The sequence below is a fragment of the Carlito syrichta genome, unplaced genomic scaffold, assembly GCF_000164805.1.
Source record: "Carlito syrichta isolate Samal-C Ts95f unplaced genomic scaffold, Tarsius_syrichta-2.0.1 Scaffold303575, whole genome shotgun sequence".
NCBI lineage: Eukaryota > Metazoa > Chordata > Mammalia > Primates > Tarsiidae > Carlito > Carlito syrichta.
In genome coordinates this window covers 222,673-236,677 of record NW_007247671.1, presented here as the reverse complement: position 1 = coordinate 236,677, position 14,005 = coordinate 222,673, and the positions used below count along the sequence as shown (strand labels likewise).

General features: G+C 38.0%; 1 protein-coding gene across 1 annotated transcript in view; it reads left to right on the top strand.

Moving 5' to 3' along the window:
• EFCAB6 (EF-hand calcium binding domain 6) overlaps positions 1 to 14,005 on the top strand; it is a 265,088-nt gene that overhangs the window by 36,096 nt on the left and 214,987 nt on the right. The window contains exon 3 of the mRNA XM_008058673.2: positions 3,502 to 3,713. Within this exon, the coding sequence (XP_008056864.1) occupies positions 3,502 to 3,713 (212 nt within the window). The remainder of the gene's footprint in view (positions 1 to 3,501; positions 3,714 to 14,005) is intronic.

The window sequence follows — 14,005 nt, the reverse complement described above, 5'->3', positions numbered from 1 at the left end:
GAAAAAACATTTGATAAAATCTCTTCATGATAAAAACCCTTTACCATCTAGGCACCAAAGGAATATTCCTCAAAATAATAAGAATGATCTATGACAAACCCACAGACAGCATCATACATAATGGGCGGAAGTTAGAAGCATTCCTCTTAAGAACTGGAATAAGATAAGGATGTCCACTTTCGCCCTCCTACTTAACATAGTACTAGAAGTCCTAGCCAGAGCAAGAGAAAGAAATAAAAGGTATCCAAGTAGAAAAAGAGCAAGTTAAAATATTTCTCTTTGCAGATGATGTGATTCTATCTAGAAAACCCTAAAGATTCCACCAAAAGACTCCTGGCACTGATAAACGACCTCAGTAAAGTCTTGGGATACAAAATCATCAATAAAAAGTCAGTTGTATTTCTATACACTAATAGAGATCCCTGGCCCCTGCCCCTTCCCCTGTTGCTGTCATCAGAACACAATCAAGAACACAATCCCATTTACAATAACCACACACACACAAAAGTACTTCAGAATATACCTAACCAAAAGAGTGAAGTATCTCTACAATAAGAACTACAAAACACTGCTGAAAGAAATAAAAGATGGCACAAACAAATGGAAAATCATTCCATGCTCATAGTTTGGAAAAATCAATGTTGTTAAAATGTCCATACCGCCTAAAGCAATCTACATATTCAACACAATCCCTGTGAAACCACCAATATTATTTTTTTACAAATCTAGAAAAAGCAATACTTACATTCATATGGAAGCAAAAAAGAGCCTGATAGCCAAAGACCTCTTAAGAAAAAAGAGCAGGCTGGGCTCAGTGACTCAACCTATAATGCCACGCTTTGGGAGGCCGAGGTGAGTGGATTGCCGGAGCCCGCGGGTTCGAGACCTGCCTAGGCAACTTGGCAAGACCTCATCTCTACAATAAATCAAAAAATTAGCCGGCGTGGTAGCGCGTGCCTATAGTTCCAGCTACTTGGAATGCTGAGGCGGAAGGATCGCGGAGCCCAGCAGGTTGAGGCTGCGGTGGCCAGGAACGGCCACTGCACTCCAGTCTGAGTGACAGAGTGTGACTCCAACTCAAAAAAAAAAAGAAAAAGAAAAAAGAGCAAACCTGGAGGGATCACATTGCTGAACTTCAGATTTTACTACAAGGCCACAGTAACCAAACAGCATAGTAATAGTACAAAAGTAGGCACATAGACCAATGGAACAGAATAGAGAACCCAGAAATAAAACCACTAACCTACAACGATCTCATCTTTGACAAAGTTGACAAAAACAAACACTGGGAAAAGGACACCCTGTTTAACAAATGATGCTGGGAAAATTGGCTAACTATATGCAGAAGAATGAAGCTGGACCCCTATCTCTCAGCATATAAAACATGGAACCAACCATGCTACCTATCGAAGCTGGACTGGATTAAAAACATGTGGTACATATACACAATGGAATATTATACAACCATAAAGTAGGACAAACATATGTGCCTCGCAGCAACTTGGGTGAATTTAGAATCTATCACACTCAGTGATCTATCACAGAAACAAAGAACAGAGTACCATATGTTCTCACTCATAAACACACCTTGAACAATTATCGCAATACTATAAGAAAGGGATTGGCAGTAGTGGGAAAATGCCAGGGGAGAGAGGGTGGGACTGGCAGTTGAGGGAAACTGCCAGGGGGAGGGAGAGGCACACCTCATCAACAAGGGTACCTGCATAATGAACATTTGTGTATCTAACCCTGAATTGTACCTCACATCTTTAAAATTAAAAAAAGGCAAAACAAAACATAATTATCTCAGGATGGATTAATGACTTAAACATAAAACCCCAAACTATACAAATCCTAGAAGAAAGCCTAGAAAACACTACTAGACATCAGCCTCGGCAACGAATTTGTGAACAAGTCCTCAAAAGCAAATGCAGCAACAATTAAAATTGACAAGTGGAACCTAATTAAACTAAAGAACATCTGCATGACAAAAGAAAACATCAGTAAATAGAAAATCTACAGAATGGGAGAAAATCTCTGCAAACTATTCATCCAACAAAGTACTGATATCCAGAATCTATAAGGACTCACATGAATTGATAGGAAAAAAACAAAAAGACAAATAACCCCAGCAAAAAGAGGCAAAGGACATGAACAGACACTTCTCAAAGGAAGATATACAAGCGGCCAACAAACATACGACAAAATGCTCAACATCACTAGTTGTCAGAGCAATGCAAATCAAAGCCACAATGATATATTATCTTATACCAATCAGAATGGCCATTATTAAAAAGTTAAGAAACAACAGATGTTGGGGAAACTGTGGAGAAAAGCGAATGTTCCTACGCTGTTCATGGAAATGTAAGCTAGTTCGCCCCTCTGGAAAACAGTTTGGAGATTTCTCAAAGAACTAAAAATAGATTTACCATTCGACTCAGCAATCCCACTACTGGTTGTATACCCAAAGTAGCATAAATTGTTCTACCAAAAAAGACACCTGCATCTAATGTTTATTGCAGCACTATTCACAAAAGCAAAAACATAGAACCAACCTAGGTACCCATCAGTGGTGGACTGGATAAGGAAAACGTGGTACATATATACTATAGAATACTACACAACCATTAAAAAGAACAAAACCATGTCCTTTACAGCAACATGGATGCAACTAGAGACCATTATTCTAAGGCCATATTCTAAGGCCTTAGCTGATTGGTATAAGATAATACATTTATCACAGAAACAGAAAACTGAACACCGCATGTTCTCACTTATAAGTGGGAGCTAAGCACTGGGTACACATGAGCATACGGATGGGAATAACAAACACTGGAGACTCCTACAGGGGGCAGGGAGGGAGTGAGGGGAGTAAGAGTCGATAAACCACCCACTGGGTGCCAAGCTCACTCCCTGGGTGATGGTCTCAATAGACATCCAAACTTCACCACCACGCAATAGCTCTATGTAACAAGCCTGCACATGTACCCCTTGAATCTAAAATAAAATAAAATTTAAAAAAGCAAATTATGATACATAAGGCAATTTGCAAACAATGTATATGTTATTATCTTGTTTTAGTATGTATAAATAAACAAACAACATTACATACTTTTGCCTCAAAAATTGGCAAGGGGATAAAAGATGAGTATGATGTTTTAAAGATTTATTTAATGATATTAATTATTAACTAAATTTCTGCCAGTATCCAGTATCCATGTTTTTCACTTGTAGTGACCTATGTCCTTTATAGGGAAGATTATCTTGTTTTTTTTTCTTTCTAATGTTATTACTGTTATTCTATATTGATCAAATTTCAGAGTTAAAAAATGACTGTAGATTTTGCATTACAAGTTATTTAATGATTAGACGGGTAAACCCAGATACAGAGTAGAAGAAATACTGTTTTAGAAGTTTGTTTGATTCTATTAAACAGTGGAAGGATTTTTATTTGTTATTTCAGCTTTAAATGTTTAATAAATAGCTGTATCTCTTTTATAGCCACTGCTGTTGCAAATCCAATACTGTCGTCCTTAGATGTTAAACGGATTTTATTTCAAAAAATTACCAATAAAGGGGATGAGTTGAAAAAAACCTTTCAGCTACTCGATACTGGTCAGAACCTGACCGTGTCAAAAAGTGAACTGAGAAGAATTATTACAGACTTCCTGATGCCTCTCACGAGAGAACAGTTTCAAGATGTTTTGGCTCAGGTACGATGTATTGTAAATACTTAGAACAGTTCAATTGCCATAGATCAGAGGCGCCTGTAACCTTTCCTCCCCACTGTTGCAAATGAACAATTGAAGTTTTGTTTATTTCTTACAATTTACTTAATTAAGGCCTATTGGATAATCACAATCAGTGGATAGTTGGTCATATTTTGCACATAGCACTGCTCCAACCAGTTCCTTTTTTTTTTTTTAAGATTCCATATACATGTATTTGGTCAACTTATATTTTGGAACTTAGTATTTTGGCGTGAGTTCTTATAGCAAATGGTTATTGAATGTCTACTACATGTAGCCCCAATGCAAGACACTGGGGGTGCAGGTAAGTCAGACTGGGGCCTGCCTTGAGTAGCTCCCAACCCAGTGAGACATTCATGGAGTGTTGGCATGTGCTGGGATGGGAGGGAGTCATTACAGGGTAGCTTGGGCTTTGGAGAAGGAAGAGCTCTAGGACCATGAAGGGTGGGAGTCCACAAAGGCTTTTTGAAAGGTGGGGTATCACCTTAGTTTTGACTGGGGAATGGGCATTAGCTAGATGAGAGAGGAAGACAAGGTCATTTTCAGGCAAAGGAGACAGCCTACGGGAAAGCTCGGATGTGAATCAGCCTGCCATGCTTGGGGATCTGGGGAGAGTCATTTATATCTGAAGTGAAGGGATGAGGATCAGGTTGTGGCTAGGGAGCCCAGGCCGTAAAACAGCTTTGTAAAACAGTTGGACCTTTATCCCGAAAGCTATAGGGAGCCAGTGAAGGGTTTGCAACAGGGGGTGATGCAGTTATGTGTGAAGGAATGTGGAGTGGGCCACCTGGTGGTGTACCATATCAGGGGGATGGAAAGAATTAAAATGTGCCATTAGGGCCCTCAAAAAAGGAATACAAAATGCAGTCGAAGTTACATGCTCTCAGATAAGTCTATAATGATCAATATGGTAATTACAAGAGTGGAAAAATTGGGCTGAAATATCATTAGTATTGCTTTCAACCCAATAACTGAATGTGTGTACACACACACACAGACAAATATATATTTTAATTATTCATTAGTTCTTAATCAGAGTCTGGCTTTATGTTATTTAATAGTATTTAAAAACATAATTCTTTCTAGAATTTGCATGCTTTCAACATAAGAGAATTATAAACAACATAAACAACATAGGAGAATTATAAAAATGCATAGCTCAATGAATTTTAGGCATTTCTAAATTTCAGTCTTAACCTCAGGGACTGGCTCTCGTTTCTTTCACTGATTTTTAAAAATATATATACTTTTATTTTTTGTTTCTTCTTGTGCATGCTATGTTACTATCTCAAGGTTTTCTCTCTCCTTTAATTTTGTCTTTCTTTGAATTTGGGAAGTTTTCAGCCATTATTTCTCAAATATTTCTTCTGCCTCATTCTCTTCTCTCTTAGACATTTGATATTGTCCCACTGGCCCTTGAAGCTCTGTTCATTTTGTGTCGTTTTGTTTTTTTAAGAGATACAATCTGACTCTGTCGCTCAGGCTGGAGTGCATGGCATGATCATAGCTCACCGCAGCCTTGAAACACTTGACTCAAGTGATCCTCCCAGCTCAGCCTCCCAAGTAGATGGGAGTACAGACGTGTAATACCATGCCTGGCTAATTTTTTTTGGTAGAGATGGGATCTTGCTATGTTGCCCAGACTGGTGACAAACTCCTGGCCTTAAGCAATCCTCCTGACTCATTCTTCAAAAGTGCTGGGATTATAGGCATGACCTACCATGCCCAGCTGAGGCTCTGATTTTTAAACGTCTTTTATTCTCTGTATTATCCAGGTTGGATATGGTCTGTTGATCTAGCTTTATGTTCACTGACTCTTATCATCTCCATTCTGCTATTAAGCCCATTCAGTTAGTTTTAATTAAATTAATTAACTAACTTTTTAAAGTCAGTATCTCACTCTGTTGCTCAGGCTGGAGTGCAGTGGCACAATCACAGCTCACCACAACCTCCAACTTCTGGGATCAAAAGATCCTCTTGTGTCAGCCTCCCAAGTAGCTGGAACTACAAGCACACGCCACCATGCCTGGTTAATTTTTAAATGTTTTATAGATCCAAGGTCTCACTATGCTGTTTAGGCTAGTCTCAAATTCTAATTTTCAATTTTAGGTGTTGTATAATGTAGTTCTAGAATTTCCATTTAGTTTGCTTTTATGATTTTTATTTACTTGCTTAGATTTCTTATTTTTTAATTCAATTATGTGCATATTTCTTTTAATTCATTGAACATAGTTAAACTAGCTGCTTTCAAGTCCTTATCTAGTAATTCTAACGCGCTGTCATCTCAGGGTTGGACTGCATTGATTGTCTTTTCACTTGATAAGGGTCTTATTTCCCTGTTTGTTCATATTTGAGTATGTTTGGATAATATCCTAGACCAGAGTTGTCCAACAGATGCACTGTGAGCCACATATGTAGTTTAACATTTTCTAAATTTCATAAATGTAAATTTCATAACATTTATAGCTGAAATCTTAGATTCACTTACTTAGCTGTTCTAAACACACTTAAAAAGTTTTCTGATAACTGAATCGATACTATTTTTAAATTAACATTAAATAAAGCCAGAAAAACCCATGTAATAGTTGTGTTAATCACATGTCAAGTACTCAGTAGTCACATGTGGCTATGACTGTTTATTAGACAGTGTAGTGCTAAACATTGTGAATGATGTGTTGTGAGGACTCTGGATTCTGTTATAGTCCTCTGAAGATTTTTGACACTTTTTCTGACAGACAATTAACTTGCAAACTCTGTGTCACCTGTAGTAGGGAGTAAATCATACTTTGTTTCAGTTCCTTTATTCTTATCTGAGTCTCTTTGAATCTGACCTGCATATACATGGTTAAGTGGGTCTCCTCCTCTGTCTCTCTCCTTTGAGAGAAAGTTGGAAATATCCCTCACATTTTCTAGTGGCTATGGTTACTTTGGGTTTTGTATGAGTCCTTTAGACTGGAGAGACAACTGGAGTTTAGTTGTTCTTTGTTGGGCAGTGACTGTGACTAGTCCTCAGGCTAAAAGCCGTTAAGAAACAGGAAACTCCATCTGTACCTATCCCTTCTCTAAGTTTTGCCTTCCTCCATAATGTGCCTGCTTTTGTTTACTCTCCAGAGTCTTTAGATATTATTATTATTATTTTATCAGAGTTCTTAGTTGTTTTCTGTGGAATGGCTGGTCTGTTTTGAGTTTTCTCTGCACAGCTTCTCTGCTTTATCCTGTTTAAAAGAAATAACAAAATTACAGAAAAGTTGGAAATATAGTGCAAAAAACCATTTTTTCCAAATTATTTGAGACTAACTTGCTCCATTATCCCCAAATATTTTTGTGTGTATTTTCTTTGTACAAGGACACCGTCCTATAATAATCACAATCCAACCATCAAAGTAAAGAAGTTAACATCAACTCATTACATGTACCTCAGCCCCAGAGTTCAGCCAGGTTTTGCCCACATATGTTTTATACGAACCAGGTCAGAATCATACGTTGCATTTGGTTGTCATATCTCTTTAGTACCCTTCAGTCTAAAACGGTTCTTCAGTCTTTCTTTGGCTTTTATATCCTGATCATTGTGAAGGTTGCAGACCTGTTATTTTGTAGAATGTCCCCAGTTTGAGTTTATCTGGTGTTTTCTTATGACTAGATCTAGGCTTACATCTTTGTCAGAAATATTACAGCAGCAATGTTGTATTCTTCTCTTTGCATTTTATTAGAGTGCACATGACTTTAGTTTGTCTCATCACTGCTGATAGTCACTTTGATCACTTAAGGTAAGATCTGTCAGACTTTTCCATGGTATCCACTTTGCAATTATTAAGTATTTTGTGAGAGAGGCTTTAAAACTAGTAAATATTCTACTTACCAAACTTTCAAAGTATTCATTTATTATTTAGGTATTTGCAGGGACGACCCAAGGTTTCCTTTTATGTGGGCTGTAGGTTCATTATTTTCATTATTTCTTTTGATATTTAAATTATTCCCACTTTGGTCAGTAGGAGCTCTCCCGAGCTGGTTTCAGTATCCATTTGACATACCCACATCATTCTTTGAGTACTTCTTTGCTTTCTGATCTAAGATATTCCAAGCTCATCTGTACTTTCCTTGCTTTGGTCCCAGAATCAGCCATTTTTCCAAAGAGCCCCTGTTTCTTGGAATGAAAGAAGATATCGAGAAGTCAAGATTTGAGCACAAGTGCTATTTATACAGTTGGAATATCACTATTGCCAGGCCCTCTCAGTGAACAGAGCTCTAGATGATACATTTTTTTCACATACATTATATACACACTTACATCTCATTTATTCTGTATCAGTCTCTTTGTGCATATTGAGAACCAAGAGTTTGCACCATTACCATCAATTTGATTGCGACACTCCAGGGATCGTTCTAGCTTCTCCTTTTCCAGGATTGTATCTACCCTCTCACTGAGTGAGAAACTTGACTTCTGTTGTCTTTTATATGTCTACTTTTTGGATCAGTCTCCCTCTTATGTGACTCATCTAATCTCAGCATTTCCTCTGTCCCATGTGGATGCCTTTTTCACCCCATTTGGCTCTGACACCCCACTGTGATGATGTCATTCTCACGCCATATCCTCCTCTGGACTACCGTGGCTTCCCCAACACTGCAGACACCTTTTTTCTCTGCCCCATATAACTTTAGGACTGAATTGTTAGGGAAGATAGGAAAGGGGGAAAGGAAGACAATGTACTTTTCTCTTCTCATTTTTAAAATGTTTTCCCTTTATTCACTTTTATACTGGTGAATATATAGTACATACTGATTTTTTTCACATCACTCTTTATTGTTATCTACATTTTAAATGATAGCTTTGTTTTTTTAAATTTTTTATTTTAAAGATGTCGGGTACAATTCAGGGTTAGGTATACAAATGTTCATTATGCAGGTAATCTTGTTGATGAGGTGTTCCCCAGCCCTTGTCCCCTGGCAGTTTCCCAGTACTGCCAATCCCACCACCCCTCCCCTGGCAGTTTTCCACTACTGCCAATCCCTTTCTCATGGTATTATGATAATTGTTCAAGGTTCGTTTATGAGTGTGAACATGTGGTACTCAGTTTTCTGTTTCTGTGATAGATCACTGAGTATGATAGACTCTAAATCCATCCATGTTGCTGCGAAGTCCATACGTTTGTCCTTCTTTATGGCTTAATATTCCATTGTGTATATGTACCACATTTTTAAAATCCAGTCCAGTTTCAATGGGCAGCACTGTTGGTTCCATGTTTTTGCTATTGTGAGTAGTGCTGCAGTAAACATGTGTGTGCAGATATCTTTTTTATAGAATGATTTGAGTTCCTCCGAGTATATTCCCAATAGGGGGATTGCTGAGTCATATGGAAGGTCAATTTCTAATTCTTTCAGAAATTGCCACACTGTTTTCCAAAGAGGTTGCATTAGTTTGCATTCCCACCAGCAGTGTAGAAGCGTTCCTTTTCTCCACATCCTCAAAAGCATCTGTTGTTTGTTTTATTAATGTTGGCCACTCTTAATGAGGTTAGGTGGTATTTCAATGTGGTTTTGTTATACATTTCTCTGATGATTAGTGAAGCTGAGAACTTTTTCATGTGTCTGTTGGCTGCCTGTATATCTTCTTTTGAGATGTGTCTATTCCTGTCTTTTGCCCACTTTTTAATGGGGCTGTTTGTTTTCTTCCTTTCACCATGTTTGAGTTCCTTGTAGATCCTAGATGTTAGGCCTTGTCAGATATACAGTTGGCAAATATTTTTTCCCATTCTGTGGGCTGTCTCCCTGCTCTCTTGATGTTTTCTTTTCCTTTGTAGAAGCTTTTCAGTTTGATGAGGTCTCACTTGTCTATCTTATCTGTTATGGCATGGGCACTTGGGGTTTTGATCAGGAATTGATTGCCAGTTCCAATTTCCATAAGGGTGTCTCCTGCACTTTCTAAGGTTCTTATAGTTTGAGGTTTTACGTTTAGGTCGTTGATCCATTTAGAGTTGATTTTTGTGTATGGTAATAGGTAGGGGTCCTGTTTTAATCTTTTGCACGTGATCAGCCAGTTTTCCAGCACCATTTACTGAATAGGTTCCCCTCTCCCCAGAGTTTGTTGTTGGAAATTTTGTCAAAGATGAGTTGGCTGAGAAATTAAGGTTTTGCTTCTGGAATCTCTCTCTTGTTCCGTTGGTCCATATGCCTGTTCTTGTACCAATACCAGGCTGTTTTGATCACTGTAGTCTTATAGTAAAGTTTGAAGTAAATGACAGCTTTATTAAGACAGGGTTTACATATCATAGAATCACCCACCCTTTTAACATGTATTAATTGGTGTTTCTAGTATATTCAGAGCTTTGCTCCCATCACCACTATATAACTCAAGGCCGTTTTCATCATGGATATGAGAGACCCTGGACCCATTAGAAGTGACTCCCCATTTCCCTTCTGCCAGTACTTGAAAAACACTAATCAAATTTCTGTCACTCTATAGTCACTAGACTAGTTTATAGTCCCTATAAATTCTGGACATTTCATATAAATGGAATCATACAATATATGATCTTTTGTGTCGGTCTTCTCTCATAAAGACTTTCAAGATTCGCCCATGATGCAGCGTGAATCAGTACACCATTCCTTTTATGGCTGAATAATAGTCCATTGTATTTATACCATATTTTGTTTACCCTTTCATCAGCTGATGGAACTTTGAATTATTTCCACGTTTTGACTCTTGTGAATAGTGCTGCTATGAACGTTTGTGTACAAGTTTTTGTTTGTTTTGAGTTGAAGTCTCACTCTGTCGCCCAGGCTGGAGTACAGTGGTATGCTCACAGCCACTGCAGCCTCGATCTGCATGTGCCACCACTCCTGGCTAATTTTTTGATTTATTGGAGAGATGAGGTCTTGCCAAGTTGCACAGGCTGATCTTGAGTCTGTGAGCTCAGGTAATCCGCTCACCTCGGCTTTCCAGAGTGCTAGGATTGCAAGCGTGAGCCACCGAGCCTGGCCCATGTACAAGTTTTTTGTGTGCACAAATGTTTTCAGTTCTCTTGGGTACATACCTAAGAGGAATTGCTGTGTCATATGGTAATGTTCTCTTGCTTTTAAAGCACATTTGTCCTTATAAACATTGCATCAGTTTCCTCATAAGCTCGATTTAACTGATGCTTTATACTAAATGGAGAATTAAAATATTTTTTCCTGTTATGTGTCCTTATAGTCATGATCTAATGTTAATTTAAAATTTTGACAATCTTCCCAAGCTAATCAGCTATGCAGGAAGAGAAAAAGTACAGAAAATATGAAACGTGTATCTGTTTTTAAAAGCTACATCTGTTTTTAAAAGTCCCTGAGAACTGTAGAACGTCAAAGACTTTTTAAAAAAACAGGTCTTGGTAGTCTATCCTAACTGACAAGCAAACTTTTCTAGAACCTTGAGCTCTTGTGACCTGTGTACCAGCCTAGAAGCCTGGAATGTGGGGCACTGGAGGAAACCAAGGTCACTGGGAATGAAAGTCAGGACTTCCCTTCTCCATCCACAAACTTCACAGTGTCTGTGACTTCCTAGGTCTTTTAATGACAAATCCATGTGGTGATACAACCTTTCTTTTTTAGGGGTTAATGTAAACCTAACTGGACACTTAAAAAACGAATAAAAGATTTCATGGGAATTTCTCCCTAAAAAGAGAAAATAATTTTCCAATTATAGTCTGAGTTTACTTTAGCTTTAATTTTACTTCAAGAACTGTGTCAGGAGTGTTTTAATGATCGATCGGGGCAAGAAGGATGAGGAGGCTTTGCTTGTAATAGTCCCTGTACCTTAGTTTTTATTAAGAGTAATGTGAATTTTGTGTTTTTAAAAATGTGGCTTCAGTCTCTCAATATTAATTTAGAATATTTTTTCAAGAATTGGTAAATAGATTCCAGAGAAGGAAAACATAGTTCTGTTTTGGTCCCAGTGGTTGTGCCAGGTTGAAGAGTCTTCTTTCAAGAGGCTTATCAACATGTTGGATACGGATTTAAAAATCTGCCCTCCCCCAGCCCCGGTATAGGAATTTGCTTTCAGCACTTCATCTACAGATGGTCATAATTCTTATTTTTATTTTTTATTTTTTGAGTTGGAGTCTCACTCTGTCACCCAGGCTGGAGTGCAGTGGTACGCTTACAGCCACTGCAGCCTCGACCTGCTGAGCTCAGGTGATCCTTCCACTTCAGCCTTCCAAGTCGCTGGAACCAGAGGCATAAGCCACCATGCCTAGTTAATTTTTTAAATTTATTGTAGAGATGAGGTCTCGCCAAGTTGCCCAGGCTTGTCTCAAATCCGTGGGCTCAGACAATCCTCTCACCTCAGCCTCCCAAAGTGCTGGGATTATAGGCATGAGCCACCATGCTCAGCTGGTCATAATTCTTAAACATAATTGCAAAAATCATAAACATCACAAAGGCCAGCACTGAGCAGAACCTCTCCTTGTATTTTAAAACAGATCTTTTAATAGTCTAAGGGGCTTAGCTTTGGAGAGCCATCAGTACAAGAATTTCTCTACCACGTTAGAATTAGCATTTGTGTTAGACCATACATAGCAATATGAAATGGGTTGAAAGCTTGCATAATTTGATGGATCTCTTTGTCATCATAGGCAGGGTGGTTATTGTAGTAGGATGAACTTGCAAAGCTCTCTGGCACTTACTGAAGGGAGGTCATACCTCTGCTTCATAACATAGAAAATGGCACCACCTCTGATAGTGGTTTTAGGGCTTCTCATGTGAAATGCTGAGAGAAGCACCTGTGTCCACTTATTGTAAATGTATATTTCTTCCCTTCCTAATTTACTCTTATCACTACCAAAGCCAGGAGGGCACACAATTGTGAACTACATGTTTAATCTGTTTTTGCTCTTCTGCAAAACTAAGGAAGCTTTGAAGTGTCTGTTCAAAATTCTACCTACTAAAAAAATGTATTATCAGAAATAGAAGTCATGGGCGTTCTTTCCAGGAAAAGGCTTCTACATAAGGCCCACCCTGTGAGCCACTCTCCCCTGGTCTCATATCCTAGTTATAGATACTTTAAATAGTAAAGAGAAATGTATCCATTGGGGAAGACTGAGCTAACCATGCCAGGCTTTGAGGCTGGCGTTTTAAGGGCTAAGTAAATAACAAACTTGATTGTGTAGACTTGGGAGCCATTCAACTGTAAGGGAAGTTGTACTTTGTGTATATGTATGAAGCTCAGTAAAATATATTTATATTTATTGTATATTTATTTAACTTTTAGACTCATAATGTCTTTTTGATAATAGTTATTTTTATTTAAAACTTAGCTTTTTATTTAGAAAAAAATTTCAAGCCTTCAGAATATTTGCAAAAATAAGAATAGTACAAATAGCACCCATATGGTACAAGTAATAACCATAATACCCTTTACTCAGATTTACCTGCTGTGAACATTGTACCTCATTTGTTTCTCCCATGAGCTCTCATTAGCTATGTCTGTGTATGCAAAACATACATAAACAATATACTTTTAAAAAAATGCTTGAGAGGAAGTTGCTTGTATTATGGTTCTTTACTATTAAAGACTTCAGTGTCTATTTCCTAAGAGTAAGAACTATTCTCTTACATAATCACACTGCAGTTATCAACTTCAGTAAATTAAACATTGAGATAATACTTTTAGGGGGCTGGCCACAGTGACTCATGCCTGTAATCCTAGAACCTTGGGAGGGTGAGGTAAGCGGATGACTTGATCCCAGGAGTTTGAGACTAGCCTGGGCAGCATAGCAAAAACTCATCTCTAAAAAAAAAGCCAAGCATGGTGGTGCACACCTGTGGTCCCAGCTAGTCAAGATGATAAGGTAGAAGAATCATCTGAGCCCAGGAGGTCAAGGCTGCCATGAGCTATGATTGTTGTGAGCATGCCACTGCTCTCCAACCTGAGTGAATGAGTGAGACCCCCTACTCAAAAAAAAAAAAAAAGAGAGATAATACTTTTATTTAATCTACAGTCCATATTGACCCACTTGACCCAATGGTATCCCTTATAGGACTTCTAATTTTAAAATGACTCTTTCGACCTTAAAACTATATGAATGTACAGAAAGTTCCTGTGAACTCAGAGTGTAAAACTGTGCTATAGCCACTGCCTTTAATATATGTAGCATATAATACATTTCTGCTTATTTTATTTTTTTAGATAGGTTTTAGATTTAGATAAAGATTTTAGATAATTTTGTAGATAACAATTGAGAACAGACTGGAATTCTAGGGCTCCTTTTGCACTTAGTTTATTG